Below are 16,686 nucleotides of genomic sequence, written 5' to 3'. Positions count from 1 at the left end.
ATACTCCATGTAACGGCTAATTTAAAATGGTGCAAAAATTATGTCAAAGTGACGAAATAATTTCTGAAATGTGTCGCTGATACTTTTTAGTGCGATAAGAAAGAAATTCGTGCTTGCGCGCCTGCGTAACGATTGTAAACAAAACAACGCCTTGATCCGTGAGCTCCCAGCATTCCCCAAGGCGCGTGATTCAAAAGTTTTCGCCTAGTAGGCCTATACTATTTTTCCGCGAATCTTTAGAAACACTTTTTTTATATCGACGCACCATACCTCCAATCAGCACCCAACAGACAATTTATATCGACGTTTAATACGTCCAATCAGCGTTAAAAAGTTAAAAATATCTAGGTTATTTGAAGTTTTTAGTTTCCTGGACTGGATAATAGGAGCCTTGGGACGTAAACTCAAGAGCTATGCGATGATGAATGAGGAAGCCTTTGCAGACATTTCGGGAGTGATCTCCTGTTTAGATAAGGGGATTAGAGACGGTTCTGCAGAACTAGCATCTCTCTTCATGTTAGGCATCCTAAAGAAGAGAGAACTGTGGTGTTCTTTTACATCCAAGGGAGTATCTCATACTCAAAAGTCTGCCTTACTGTATTCACCCTCGGACAAGAAGCACGTGTTTCCAGAGGAGACAGTAGTGCTAGTTGCCTCCGAATTGCAGAAGAAAGCAACACAGGATCTTCTCTCGCAATCCACTAAATGCACTCGAGAAAATCTTCCTAGTGTATGCCCCTCCCCAGCCAGCCGAAGACAACCCTTTCGGGGCAGGGGATTCGGTAGATATTTCCCAACCAACCCTTCGACCAAGAAATAGTGTATCAATCCTTCATGCACCCGTAGTAGCGAGACTCCATCAATTTTGGGAAGAATGGGAAGCAAGAGGGGCGGAACCTTGGATTGTAAAAGTTTTAAGAGAAGGATATGATATTCTGTTCAAAAGAAACCCACCGATATCAGGCTTTCCAATAGCTTTGACAGTATACTCAGAAAATTCAAGATATTCATCGCCCTTTCGGAAGAGGTTTTGTCCCTCTTGCAAAAGAAAGCAATAGAGTTAGTAGAAGAGCCACTAACCCCAGGTTTTTACAATAGTCTGTTCGTTGTCCCCAAGTCATCGGGGGGATGGAGACCCGTATTGGAAGTAAGCACTCTGAACCAATGTGTGCAGAAGACAAAGTTCAAGATGGAGACGAATCAGTCTGTTCTTTTATCAATCCGTCAAGGGGATTGGATGATCTCCATCGATATGTAGGACGCATATTTTCACATTCCAATACATCAAAACTCAAAGAGGTTTCTGCGTTTTGTCTTCAGGGACAAAATATACCAGCTCAGAGCTCTGTGTTTCGGGCTTTCAACCGCACCACAAGTGTTCACCCGAGTGCTAGCTCCCATTGCGAAATGGTTACATCTAGTCGGAATAAGGATACCCCTTTACTTGGGCGATTGGCTTCTCTGGTCACAAACAAAGGAGAGGTGCACGGAGGACCTTCAGAAAACCCTGACTTTAGCTCAGGAACTAGGACTTTTAATAAACAGACGAAAGTCGCAGTTACTCCCCAGTCAGGAACTAGTCTATTTGGGGATGAGGATCAACTCGGTGAGTTTGTGGGCTTTTCCATCCCCACAAAGAATTGAGTCGTGCCTACAGAAGGTAGAGAAATTTCTAGTTCTCCAGGAATGCTCTGCAAAGGAATGGATGAGTCTTTTGGGCACACTATCCTCAATAGAACAGTTCGTGACACTAGGGAGACTGCATATGAGGAACCTACAGTTCTTCCTCAGGGCGAACTGGAACAGAAAGAAGTTTCCAGACTTTTATGATCCATATCACACAAGAAATAAAGGAGGACCTGCAATGGTGGAAGTTAAGAGACAGATCCCTCCTCCCGCTGAACCCCAGCCTAGTGTTCTTTTCAGACACATCAGATCTAGGCTGGGGAGCGATTCTGGGGGAAAAGGAAGTATCAAGCATTTGGAATGCAGAACAAAAACAGTGGCATATAAATCGGAAGGAACTGACCGCCATCCACTGGGGATTGCTGAAGTTCGCGGACGAATTGTTTTTACGTCCGCGCGTTACGAATTCATGCATCATTTTGTGATAATATTTTCTCTGTGTTGCTTTGATCGTTTTACAATTTGTTATATACCAAAATCATTGCAATTTAGTGTACTATACAACAACAAAAAATTAACTACTTAGCTTTAACCGTTTTGCTCACAGCACGATTTGTATAATACAATTATATATGAAATTTTTGTTCACGCTGTCATATATTCCAATATTTATATATGATAATGATATTTTTTTCTATTTCTGATGGTTGCATACTAAACTTCAGGCAGTGACAAAATAAAAGAGCCAAAAATGAACTCTTAATCTTAAAAACTAAGCATGCTGTGATTTTTTGAAAAAAAACTTTTTTTCCGCTTCAGCGCTAACTCCCGAACGCCGCCGGCATACGACAGACACTTTGGTAAATAGAGGCTCCTCGGCGTTTAAGGGTTAACATCCTACATTGGGACTGTAAATGATTGCGTTCTCATGCTGAAAATCTTAAGCTCCTCCTAAGAGAAACTAATCCTGGTGTAATTTGCAGGAAACTCTATTAGGATCATAGAAGTTCAATTCTGCAATTGATTATGAGATATTCACCTCTACCCCTCCAGTGGATGATCGAGCACATGGAGGAGCTGCTATTATTGTGAGCAAATCACTGGAATGCTCACCCATAACCTTCAATACAAATTTACAGATCATATTAGCCAAGCAGATTAGTACTGTGTTCCATCTATCCGCCGCTTAGATCTAACTTCTCAAACAGTGACTTCCAATCACTAATTGATCAACTGCCCAAACCATTTTTTATTATTGGTGATTTTAATGCACGTAATTCATTATTGGGAGGACATCCTTCAGATAATGAAGGTAAAATTATAGAAAACATTATTAATTTTAATGATACTGTGCTTTTAAATGATGCTACTATGACTTACCATGATATATATTTTAATTTTAACTCAGCTATTGATCTGAGTATTTGGTCCCCTGAAATAGCTGTAGATTTTATTTGGTCAGTAAATGAATTTTTAAATAGCAGTGATGACTATCCCATTCTTTTAAAGTATGCAAGACATACCCCTACAGAAATGCCACTGAAATGGAAGCCATTAGAAGGTAAATAGGAGACATATAAGAAGGAAATCCGACTAGATAAATCATTTGAATCTTTGAACAACAAAAAAGCATATGATTATTGGACAAACACTGTTTTAGTCTGTGTAGAATCTGCTGTTCCAAAAACTACTGGTAAGCCAAGGAAAGTAACTGTTCCATGGTGGCACAAAAAATAATCAGGAGATGCTACAAGAATGCAAATCAAGTTGCACTCCCACTGCTAAAACAGTACATATATCCGTGAACCATGGCAAAACGACGCCGATACTTTCGTCGTGCCAAGAAAGACACTTGGATTTATCATATACATGGAACCACTGTAATGTAAGATATGTCAGTTTGTATTAATGAATGAATATTTTGTTTGCCACTATATAAAAGTGTTAGGTTAGAAATAATTTGTGAGGCTAAGAAATGTAGTTAGTCTTACAAAATATTTTGGTTTTTAACTGATGTAATTGTGTTTTATGTCTGTGCCAGCTTGATTCCTTATTGGTGTGAGGAGTCTTGTCTTTTATAAGAATATGATTCCTTATTGGTGTGAGGAGTCTTGTCTTTTAAAAGAATAGTACTATTTGATATGCAGCAGTTTCAATCATTCATTGAAAGCAGGATGAAAATGAGCTGGGAGTATTTTGAATTGCAGCAAAAGACTTGACTTGGGTGCAACATTCCATTCTGTGAGATGTTGATTTTGGGATATAACATGAATGGAAATTGTTTATGTACTTGAGTGCGTCCTCTCATTCCAGGAGTTTCACTCTCTGAAGGTTTGACAATACGTAGTTGACTCATCTTGACAGCTCTTCTTGGATGAAACTGAATATCCATTGACATCAAACTGACTTTGTTCTAAAGCTGTATATCCAACTTCCTTTGTTTCAAAGCTGTGTATTCACATCCTTTGAGATGAGAAGCTGAAAATGCAGTTTTGCCTTCAATCAAACAAATTGACAGTATGGAGGATGAACATACCAAAACACAGTTGGTGGATCTGTATTTGTAGATTCTTCTATAGAAGTCAGAGGGGACTCAGAATATACTGATTGCAGTAAAGTTGATGGTAAATATACTTGCCAGTCTATAAAGAGTATTAAAGAAAATAATATACCACTACCTACTGCAGTTGCTGATGATTCTCACACTACTTGCGTCTTGCAGAAAAATATTTTGTGAAAAATCATCTTGCAATATAGATGAAAGTAGTTACAAAATATGGATTTTTAATGGAAAACAAACGGTGGGGAAACTAATAATTTGTGCAAAATGTCAAAGTAATTTTTCTCTTGAGTCATCTCAGAATCCACATGAGAATGCATGCTGGAGAGAGAATATATACTTGCACTGAATCCCAGAGTACTTTTACTCACTTGAATCATCTCAACACTGCTATAAGGATTTATATTGGAGGGAAACCATTGTCTTGCTCTTTATTTCAAAGTAGTTTTTCCTGCAGCAATAATCTGAAAATGCATATGAAAACTCTTACAGGAGAGAAACCATTAACTTGCTTCATATGTCAGAAAAGCTTTACCCTTTCAAGACATCTCCGAATCCACGTGAGAACTTGTACAGGAGAGAAACCATTCACTTGTTCTGTGTATATCTAGTAGTTATACATGATTGAATAGCCTGAGATTATGCATGAACATTCATACTGGAGAGACTGGCCTTTCACTCGCACTGATTGCTAAAAAGACTATCATTCCTTTCCTCTCAAAATACTTATGAGAACCCATACTGGAAAGATGCAGCCATTCTCTTAGCCAATGGAATTTTCTCTTTCGTGTTCTCAAGAGGCATATGAAAACTCCTACTAGGTAGCTACTAGATAGAAGTTATTTATATGCACTGGGTGTCCAAGTAACTTTTTTATTAGAACCACCTGAAAATACACATGCAATTCGTATAAAAAAAAAAAAAGCCATTCTTCTCTGTAAATACGTTTATAATACTCCCAACTCATGAAGGAAAGATGCTGTTCATTTTATTTTCAAAATTAGAGAAAGTCAGGAATTTGTTGATTCCAAACACAATCCAAGGTCATTTTAATTCTTTTGAGACAAATTGTGTCCAAAAGGGATTTTGACGAAGGAAAAATCTATTTCTGGGTGATTGGTTCATGTTGCCCTGTGAAATAATCCTTAAGTTCATTATTTCTAGGTAAATAACCTAATAAATACCAGAGAAAAAATAAAATCAAGAAAATGTCAGTATAACGGACTCGCTCACTCTATAAGAGAAGTGTCGGTATGGTAACAGGGGCGAGTGAGACCACTACCACGAACCACTTGCAATTTAGACATTCCACCTCAAAATCCCCCACCTGAGAGAGCTGATGATCCCAAAGGGTGATGCACCCGCTACTACTACTAATACCAACGCCAAGCGGAGTGCAGCGCCTCTAGTGGCCATCCTTTTACAAAGATGTCCATCTTGGCCTGCAGGGTGGGAAAGAAAAAACAGGGTGGGTTTCACAGGGCGACACGAACCAATCACCCAGAAATAGATTTTTCCTTCGTCAAAATCCCTTTTCTGGGCTCAGTTCGTGTCGGCCTGTGAAATAGTACCAGAGAAACAGCCAAGATGACAATGGAGGGTCAAAATGAAACAAAAAATAAAATAAGATTAGAATATAATATAAGTGAATCAAAGGATCAGTTACACGATAATAACATAAGGGTACTTAAAACTAGCTTAAATTAATCAATGAAAAGCACAGTTTAGTACAATGGTAACCAAAAAACAAATATTTAAAGAGATTCACTAAAATTAATCAAATATTTACAAAATATACAAAATCCATTGTGTTCTACCCTAGCATAAAAATAAGGGTAGAAACACTGAAGCACATTTATATATACAATATGTGGGTGCCCCTAGCGAAAAAATAAGGGGCAGTCCACCAAAGTCAACCTAGCGGCTAAGGCTAGAGGACCACGTAGAGCATAGCAGTAGGGTGAGGCATGTTGGACAAGGTAGGTAGAAAGGAGACCTGGATCTTTTATACTACAACTACTGTGCAGAATCAGGGGAAACTATGTTTCCCGCTGCTACTGCTGAAAATTTTAATGATTCCAAGGACTTCAGGTAATGACGTTTGAAGACTGTTGGTGATTTCCATCCAGTATATTTCTTAAGATCCTCAAAATTCATATGCTGGAAATAATTAATTGAAGTAGCTACTGCCCTGATATCATGTGCTTTTGGAAATGATTCAGGGTTGGCTTGTTTAATGAAGTAAAGGATCTGCTGCCTGATTCCTTTAACTGATAAGGTGCCAACTTTTTCCCTCATAAAAAGAGGGCCTGAGGATCTAGAGGATGTCCGAGACAGAAAGGCTCTTAAGGTCAATACTGGACAAAGGGAGGGATCTTGGGGAAGAGGAATGACTTTCCAAGGAGCCCACCTTGCAAGAGGATCCTCATTTTTAGCTAAAAAAACTGCGATCTGGAAAAAGCAGAACTTCTCCTGAAGGGAGAAATTCTACATGACCCGTATCTCTGGATAGAGCCGACAGTTCTGAAATTCTGGCCCCTGAGGCCAGACTTAATAAAAATAACGTCTTCCTAAGTAGCATTATAAATGTGCAAGACGAGTTGTCAGTATCCGAGGCTAGTTTGAGGACGTCATTTAAAAACCATGAAACTGAAGTAGGCCTTTCAGAAGGTCTAAGTCTAGCACAGGCTTTGGGAATAGACGTAAAGTAGGATTCTGTTAAGTCTATTTGAAAACCCAACTGAAAGATTTTCTTCAAAGCTGATTTATTTGTGGTAATTGTGCTAGCTGCTAAGCCTTTTTCAAACAAAGATCTGAAAAAGGATATGGCTAAGTTAATTGTCATGGTTGTAGTGTCCGTTTCCTTCAGGAAAGATGCCAACTTTTTGACGGCAGAGTCATATTGTTTAATAGTTGATTCCCTCTTATCTGATTCTAGAAAAAGGATGTTCTGGGGATCAATGTTAGCATCTTTTTTAGCCGCAAACTTCATGAAGTCCATAAAGTTAGGGTCTGGAGAATTCCTGAGGAAGCGAACACAGTCCTCATTTGTACTGGTTGCGATAGCTTGGGGTTGGGAATCCGTTGAGGTCGGAGACCCAACTCTAAAAGCAGGGGGTACCAGTTGCTCTTTGGCCATCTGGAGCAATCAGGGCTACTTGACCTTTGAAAGTCCTCAGTTTGCTCAGAACTTTCAAAAGAAGATTCACTGGAGGAAAGATATAGATCCTTCTCCACTGATTCCAATCTATCGACAAGGCGTCCGTGGCATAAGCCAGAGGGTCCAGGTTGGGTGCCACATAGCAAGGAAGCTTGTGGTTCGCTTGTGAAGCGAATAGATCCTACCTGGAGAGCCTGGTACTCTGCCGGCATATCCACTGGAACGACTTGACGTCTAGAGACCATTCTGATTCCAGAGGGACTGACCGGGACAATGCGTCCGCTATAACATTCCTTACCCCTGCCAAGTGGGTGGAAGATAGGTGCCATTTGTGCTTGTTCGCTAGAGCAAAAATGGCTATCATGACATGATTCACGTGTTTGGATTTGGATCCTCCCCTGTTGATGCAGTGCACTACTACTGCACTGTCCAAAACTAGCCTTAGATGAGACTTCTTTGGGGGAAGGAGCTTCTTTAGGGTAAGAAAAACTGCCATTGCTTCCAGCACATTTATGTGGAGCTGGCGGAACTGAGCGGACCAAGTCCCCTGAACTTGTTTGAATTGAGAGTATCCTCCCCAACCGGATAGGGAGGCGTCTGTGTGAATCGTTAACGCCGGAGGAGGATATTGAAGGGGAACTGTTTTGGCAAGATTCTTCACCTTCGTCCATGGACGGAGCTGGTTGCGAAGGATTTGTGGAATCACTGACAACTTGTCTCGAGATTTGACATTTGCTCTTGAGCGCCAAACTCGATTTATATCTTTCAGTCTTGCTTTCAAAAGGACGTCTGTCACTGAGGCAAACTGAAGGGAACCTAGGATTCTTTCCTGGTTTCTCCTTGAAGCTTGTTTGTTCTTGAGAAATTGCCTCACTGACTTGGCTATTTCTTTCCTCTTGATTACAGGAATTGACAGATTATGGGAGGATAAATCCCATTGGATGCCTAGCCATTGAAAACGAGTCTCCGGAGTGAATCTGGATTTCGTTTTGTTTATCTGGAACCCCAGATGTTTTCCAGGAATTGTACTACCTTCTTTGTGGCTTTGAGACATTCCTCGACGGTTGGTGCCCAGATCAACCAATCGTTGAGGTACGCTACTACCATTATCCCTTGCGATCTCAGTTGTTGAACTACTACTTCCGCTATTTTCGTGAATACCCTGGTGGCTACATTCAGTCCGAAGGGCATCACTTTGAAAGAGAATGTCTGGTCTCCTAGTTTGAAACCTAGGTATGGGCCGAAGTGTCTCGCGATGGGGATATAATAGTATGCGTCTGTAAGATCGATAGAGGTGGTGACGGCCCCACGGGGAAGTAAGGTCCGTACCTGCGAGATGGTCAGCATTTTGAACTTGTCGCAACGAATGAAAGAGTTTAGCTTTGACAAGTCTAAGATTACTCTTCTTTTTGACGAGCCTTTCTTTGGCACGCTGAACAAGCGCCCTTGAAATTTTAGATGCTTGACTCTCGCCACAGCTCCTTTCTGAAGGAGCTCCTCCGCATAATCTGTCAACTCCTTTGATGGTACTTGGAAAAATGAGTTGTTTGGTGGGGGATCTTTGATCCAACTCCAACCTAATCCCTTGGACACGATGCTCTGTGCCCATTTGCTGAACCCCCACCTGTGACGGAAGAGGAACAGCCTCCCTCCTACCTGGGGAGTCTCACTGCTGCTGTGCGGGATGACCTCCACGTCCTCCTCTGAAGTGCTTACCTCTACTTGCAGCTCTTCCCGAACCTCGTTGACGAAAGTTGCCTCTCGCCCTGCTTCCCCTCGAGAACCTATTAAAGGTAGGGAATGCTTGGCTTTCATACATGGAGTTGAAAGCCGGCGAGACGGTGTACGAGGTTGAGGGCTGGTTTTGAGGGGACAGCAGGAGGATGGGTTGGTTCTGCTTTGACGTCGAAGGCTGACCCGGTTGGGTAAGTGGGACGGCCTGGACAAAGTGCTGCTGTTGTTGGTGCTTCTGGTATGGCTGGAACCTTTTGGTCTTTTTCAGCTTTTTACCAGAAGAGGGTGGGTTCTCCTGCTTCCTCTTGGATGAGATACCCCATCTAGCTCTAAGGCTTTGGTTAAGCCTTGAAGCCTCGTGGTGTACCTCATTCACAGAAGCTTCTGGGAAGAGGTCCGCACCCCACATGTTGGAAGCAAGAAGCCTATTTGGTTCGTGTCGAATGGTGGCTTCTTGCAACACATGCTTGCGACAATTTCTCCTAGCTGTGAAAAAGTCGAAAGCGTCTGCCTGGACCGATTGAAGCTGAGACTTAGCGAGGATCTTAAACAAAGGCTCCGTCGCGTATGAGAGAGCAGCCATCTCCGTAATGACTAGGGAGTTAAGTGATCTCCCTAGCCTAGTCCGAGCATCAAACTCTGCCTGAATAAGGCTATCAGGCAGTCTAGGAAGCTTCTCACCGAACTGATCCATAGCACAGTCCGGTTTTAGCTTTCCCACTGTAAAGGTGGCCAGCAGGTTCTCCCACAGTTCGCCAAATGCAGGGAAGAGAGGAGATGTTGGTTCTGCTTCCCTTAGCTGCGGAATGGGTTCGTCCTTCAGTACAGCCTGAAGAGTTGTCTCCACCATCTTTGTCGTAAAGGGTAGTGAAGCCGCCTCCTCTGTGGCAAAGATGGTGAAGGGACTCTTGAAGGCCTGGAGTTTGGTATTTTAACAATCCCAATCCTCCAGGCAGTGAACCCACTCTCTTTGGGCATGATCCCTGCTGTACAAAACAGTCTCTCTAGGGATCTTGTCTTCCCTATTGAGCGCTGTTTGAGTTAGCCTGGCATATCCTATGAAAGACTGAGTCAATCGGGGGGGTAGAACTCGAAGTCCTCAATCCTTCTCGTTCCACACTCCGGAATAGAGATGATACCATCCTTGAAGGGAGCATAGGCTGCTACCCTCCAAGGATTGTTCATAGAAAAGGCCGGAAGGGATTCATAAGGTGGTAACTGGACCAAACCAGTGCCTCCTACGGGGAAGTTAGCCTGTGGAGCCTGATTCAGGCCGGCGAAGCGATTATCGTGTTCCATAACACGATTAGAAAGGTCCTGAATCGATTGGCCGGACTGGTTGATACTGCTGGAGAGTTGAGCAAACATTTGCTCAAATCTCGTACCAAGCGAACCGACCATCTCTCCTACTTGCTGTAACACTCCTGCCGAGAAGGTGGCGGGATCGAATGCACTAGGTGCTGCCATCCCGACAGGAGTCACCGGAGCGGATCCGGTAGCTACCGGAGAAAGTACTGGCTTGGCCGGAGCTCGGACCTTCTCCTTAGAAGCCTTGCTTCTTGACCCTCTTGAATGGGAAGAGTCGGACTTCGCCTTCACTGCTCCGGCGTAGGATGCCGAAGACTTACGTGATGAAGAAGACGACGACTTTTTGGTTGTCGTCTTCTGGAGGGTCTTTTGCTCTCTGTGTCCCTTTACTTTCGGGGGCACAGAAGCAGCAGGCGAAGGAGAAGGGATCTCAGATCCCGTGAAGCCTTGGAAGGAAGAAGAAGAAGGAACAGGAGAAGAAGATCCAGGTGCGCCCAAGGGTAACCCTTGGGCGCCCGAAGTACCTACCTCGACCAACAAATCCTCAACACCTACCGCCATTGGCTCAATGTTGATATCCAGGGTGGCGACGTCCGGCACCGTTTCTTGAGTCGAAATACTTCCAAAGGCCTGCTGCACCTCACGCTGAATGGAGGCTATGGCTGGGGCTGCCGTGGCGGGGTCTACGTACCCCGTCGCTTTCCCTCCTGGAAAGATCTGGACAGCCAACTTCTTATCCAGTATGTACAGTTGTCCCTTAGCGGCGTTTTTGCCAAAGCCGCCTACCCAAGCCTTCAGGGTTGCTAAGGCGACTTCCTTCACGGCGGCAGCCTGAAAGAGAGGGCCGTATGAAGCCTCTAATGGCGGAGTTATAGCTTAAAATAAGACTTAAGACTAAAACATAGATATCTGATTGTAAGAAAAATTGTCCAGTAACCTACTCACCCCATCCAAAAGCTGACTCACGAGGTCATAGCATATAGTGCATGCTTCGTGGTGCCAGACAATCAACTCGCCGTGGGTAGTGGCGCACGGGGCGTGGGTCCTGCACTCCTCGTGGCCACAGGGGTCGTGGAGGACTGCATTGCAGCCTGGTTCCTGGTAATTGGTAGCCTGTAAGTGGAAGGATACATGAGTATCGAGATTACACACTTACAGCCTAACATGAACTCTGTTGCATGCCGGAGTATGCAAGTTAAAGTAAAACTAATCCTCTACCGCAATACGTGTGGTTTTGTGGTTTTTAGTGGGCGTCTGGTTGGGATCCGCGGCGTACGCCGGGAACAGAGGAGGAGAGCAACCAGGAGTGGTGAGAAAGCCCAGAGGAGGAAAAACCACGACAGAGAACGGCGGAGGCAGTTAATGATAAGATAACAACAATAATAATATATAAAAGGGGGCATGTATACTACAACAGAGAGTAAGACATGCCTTCCTTCCGACTACTAGAGGAGTGCCCGGGTAAGTAAGCAAGCTCTCCTCCGATAGCGGAAAGAAGGTAGCAGTAGGCAAGCTTTGAGACCACTAGTAGATCCCTACCCCGGCGGCTGGCGGAGCCAGTAACATCAGACAACCGAAGGGTCCCCCGGCTAGTGAGCCGGGGATCCGTCCGTCATGGGAGAAACGGGGTATGGGGGTGAGCGAACGGGAACACCAGAGATGGCCGCAGCGAGCGGGGGGGAGGGGTGGCCAACCCCAACCCCCTTACACATCGGATTTCCCGGTACCCGAGACTATAAATGGTCACCCAGGCTCCCAGCTGACCCGGACCTCCTAGAGCCCCCTTCAGAGAGAGAGGGAAGAAGGCTAAAATGGTTGTCATGACAACCGAGGAGGGCCCGGCCAGACCCCTCCCTTACCGCGTGGAAGGGAGGGAAGGGAGTGGGTAAGGCGCCCAGAGGAGCAGGTGATCGAGGGTGGACCAAGGTGCGGTAGCAACACAACCACTAGGCAGAGACCACGTGAACCCAACTGTACCAAACCAAGGTACTGGGCGCCTAAAGCTAGCCTAACACACTAAAATAACACTGAATAATATAATACTAAATAAATAAATAAATACATCGTAAAAGAATAGAAGGAACACAAGAGTGGGAGAGACAGGAGTCCAGGAGAAGGCGAACTGATCCGGAGACCAGTCGACTACTCGGAGCCAGCCGTAGCCGATGAAGAGCAAAAGCTGGGATGCGGGACTGGGGAAGAACAGTATAGTCCTAAATACCAAAACCAAAGAGATAATAGGTAATAAGGTATGGGCTGTGGATCCTAAATTCTAAAATACGATGTAATTAAGAAGATGAACGCAAAATAAGAGCCCGTGAAGGAATAAAGACGTCCCAGTATGGAAGACTGGGAAATCTTAACAACATGAGGCGGCTCATGGCCGCCACGAGTCAGCCGGGTGACCGTATATAACCTAAAAAACGGAAAATACTGGTCCCTGGAAGACAAAGGTACAAAATCTTAACCTTTCGGGCACTTAACTTAGCCGTGGCGATAGCAGCGCGTTCCATCTTGGAGAAAATCCCAAAAAAAGCGAACACAACACAAGAGAGAAAAAAACGCGGGTGTTGTCGTCGAGCTAATGAAAAAGGATGGCCACTAGAGGCGCTGCACTCCGCTTGGCGTCGGTATTAGTAGTAGTAGCGGGCGCATCACCCTTTGGGATCAGCTCTCTCAGGTGGGGGATTTTGAGGTGGAATGTCTAAATGGCAAGTGGTTTGTGGTAGTGGTCTCACTCGCCCCTGATACCATACCGACACTTCTTTTATAGACTGAGCGAGTCAGTTATACTGACATTTTCTTGATTTTATTTTTTCTCTGCTATTTATTAGGTTATTTACCTAGAAATAATGAACTTAAGGATTATTTCACAGGCCGACACGAACTGAGCCCAGAAATGATCATTGCAATGTGATATTTGTTTTCTCAAAGGATGCTTATTTTAGAGTTGAAGTAAGCACAGACTGTAAAACATGAAACTGTTTTGAATTTCTCATTCTGTTTTTGTTGTGAAGGTGCTTTTCAGAACATGTTTCTCTCAGATTTTTTATTTCATTTCAGAGTATTCCAAACAGAAAAATTTCAACAGATCCTAACTAGGATTGAGTATTATAAATGGAACATCCTGTGGAAATGCTGTTAGTCAAAGAAGAGAATGAGAATTTGGAGGAGGACCTTACTGAAAACACTGAAGAAGGCTCTTTATTTGCAGATCCCTTAGAAATCAAGGCAGAACCCAATTATTTTAATGATAGTGACTTTGTTGTGAACTGTTCATCCCAATCTATTAAGGATGAGGACAGCTCTTCGAGCCACGATGATGAAATTGGTAAGATCTGTAACGCAGAAGAAAATAGACATTTGGGCAGAACAGAAGTATTTTCAAGGAGAAGCTACACAGCAGGGAAGCGAATAACTTGTGCTGAATGCCAAAAGACGTTTTCACAGATGTGCCATCTGAAATCCCACATGAGAACTCACACAGGAGAGAAACCATATACTTGTTCTATATGTCAAAGAAGTTTCTCTCAATTACCTCATTTAAAAAAACACATGATAACTCACACGGGAGAGAAAAAGTTCACTTGCTCTGTATGCCTAAGATGTTTTTCTCAATCAAGTGTTCTCACAAGACACATGAGAACTCATACAGGAGAGAAACCATATACTTGCTCTGTATGTGAAAGAAGTTTTGCTGAATCAAGTGATCTCACAAGACACATTAGAACTCATACAGGAGAGAAACCATATACTTGCTCTGTATGTCAAAGAAGTTTTGCTGAGTCAAGTGATCTCACAAAACACATGAGAACACATACAGGAGAGAAACCTTATAGGTGCTCTGTATGTCAAAGAAATTTTTCTCGATTAAGTCATTTAAAAAATCACATGGGAACTCATATGGGAGAGAAACCTTATAGTTGCTCTGTATGTCAAAGACGTTTTTCTCAATCAGGTCGTTTAAAAATTCACATGAAAACTCATACAGGAGAGAAACAGTTCACTTGCTCTGTATGTCTAAGAAGTTTTTCTCAATCAAGTATTCTCACAAGACACATGAGAACTCATACAGGAGAGAAACCACATACTTGCTCTGTATGTCAAAGAAGTTTTGCTGAATCAAGTGATCTCACAAGACACATGAGAACTCATACGGGAGAGAAACCTTATACTTGCTCTGTATGCCAAAGACGTTTTGCTGAATCAGGTAGTCTCTCAAAACACATGAGAACTCACACAGGAGAGAAACCATATACTTGCTCTATATGTCAAAGAAGTTTTTCTCATCAAAGTGATCTCAAAACACATACAAGAATTCATTCTGTAGAGAAACCATATACTTGCTTAATGTGTCAAAGAAGTTTTTCTCATCAAAATGATCTCAAAACACACATGAAAATTCATACAGGAGAGGTACCACATAATTGCTCTATATGTCAAAGAAGCTTTTATCGTGTGAGTAATCTCAAAACACACATGAGAACTCATACAGGAGAGAAACCATATACTTGCTCTATATGTCAAAGAAGTTTTTCTTGTCAAAGTAATCTCAAAAGACACATGAGAACTCATACAGGATAGAAACCATTCATTTGCTCTGTATGTCAAAGAAATGTTTTTGCTTCAACCCATCTTAAAACACATGAGAATTCACATTAGACAAAAACTGTGTTATTCACATTTGACAGAAACTGTATTATTGATCTTTGTCCAAGTAGTTTTGCTAGCTCTGAAATTCTAACTATGGGAACCCATATATATATTGGAGAGAAACCATTCATGTCTCATGGATGCCGAAGGAGATACTTTGAATCAAGATGTCTTAAAAGGTGTGTGAAAACTCATACTAGAAAGAAGTCACATGGTGTATATGCACTTGGTTCCCAAGAAGTCTTTTTCATTAGTTCCATCTCAGAATGAATGTGTTAACTCTTCCATATTATCTTAAAACAGTTTTTCTCTTGTAGATTCATAACATATGTGAGAACTCATGGAGGACAGATATTGTTCTTTTACACTGCATGTTGAATTTTTGTCTTGTAATCTCCAAAGCACAGTCATTTGTTCTGAATGCCAAAAGCATTTTCTTTTGAGTGTCAAAATGTACAAGTAAAGTCATTCATCAGGAATGATGTTCAGTTGCACTGACAGATTTTTTCATTTTTTGCATCCCATAGTAAGTTGCTGAGGATGTGGAGATCATTATTGTGAACATATCTGCAAAATCTAAAAAAAAAAAAAGAAAAACAGCAACCTAAGGGACTATAAGAAGTAAAAACCATATTTATATTTTTAGGATACCGTTAATTTTTACAGGGAAATTATTCTGTTTCTGTGTTGTAGTTGTTGCTATTGAGAGCAATTTGGAGGTGATCTTACTGGAAAGACAGATGAAAGCTCTTTATTCGCAGATCCTGTCTTAGAAGTCAAGGAGAACCAGAATATTTTGGCCACAGTGGATTTTGATATTATTTTTTTATTATATTTTTACAATTGCACTAAGAAATTTTCTGGTGTCTACTTCACTTTTGTTCCTGTGTACCTTTTGTATGATTTCCAAATGAAGAATCGGTTTTGTCAATTGACATGAATTTTTCTTCCTTTTGTTATTCTTTAGCATTATGCATATGCATTTGTATATGTAGTGGAAATAAAAAAAGATTGATTTTTTCATTAAACATCAATGAAAATTAGGTGTAATTTTATTTGAATATTTTTGTATGTTCATGGTTTCAATATTTTACAAAGAATGTGATACAGTATTAGTAAATCCTAATTCTTTGTATTAGCTCACTAGACACAGTGGACTGACTGTATTACCGTATTCTGTTTTAATCTAATCAGTCAGAAGTGTTGAGCCATGACTAAAGTAGTGTATTATGTACTGTATTCGATTTTAAGCTAAACAGTCTGGAGTGTTGAGGCAAAACTTGCTTTGTAGACAACTGATGTAATATTCTGATTAATTAAAGCCCTTTTTTGTTTGTTTATTTCAATGTATATACTTGAAAAATATTTATGAATGTATAAAAATAGTTTATGGATAAAATCTTTCATTTGACCTCATTAAAATGTAAATAAAATCTGAGTAATATTGTACACTACCAAAAGTTAAATGTCAATGCCCTTTAGTGTACGTATATGGTTTATAGACTAAATGCACAATTGGCCCAGTGCACCAACACGAGTCTGAATGCACTGAGTGTCTGGTCCCAATGAACCACTTCCAAGTTAAAGTGCATCTTTCCTTGTGGTCCCAGTGCACCAACTTAATTCACATAACATCTGCTCTTTG

The 16,686-nt window shown here is 41.9% G+C and overlaps 1 protein-coding gene across 2 annotated transcripts in view; it reads left to right on the top strand.

The window, feature by feature from the left end:
* LOC135198204 (gastrula zinc finger protein XlCGF57.1-like) overlaps nt 1–16,440 on the top strand; it is a 234,668-nt gene extending 218,228 nt beyond the window's left edge. For both annotated transcript variants that reach the window (XM_064225782.1, XM_064225783.1), the window contains one exon: nt 13,452–16,440. In XM_064225782.1, coding sequence (XP_064081852.1) covers nt 13,506–14,972 — 1,467 coding nt within the window. In that variant the 5' untranslated portion in view covers nt 13,452–13,505 and the 3' untranslated portion in view covers nt 14,973–16,440. The remainder of the gene's footprint in view (nt 1–13,451) is intronic.
* Nucleotides 16,441–16,686: the final 246 nt, after the last annotated feature.

Source organism: Macrobrachium nipponense, chromosome 21 (assembly GCF_015104395.2).
Source record: "Macrobrachium nipponense isolate FS-2020 chromosome 21, ASM1510439v2, whole genome shotgun sequence".
Classification (NCBI taxonomy): Eukaryota; Metazoa; Arthropoda; class Malacostraca; order Decapoda; family Palaemonidae; genus Macrobrachium; species Macrobrachium nipponense.
This window is presented reverse-complemented; position numbering and strand designations above follow the sequence as displayed.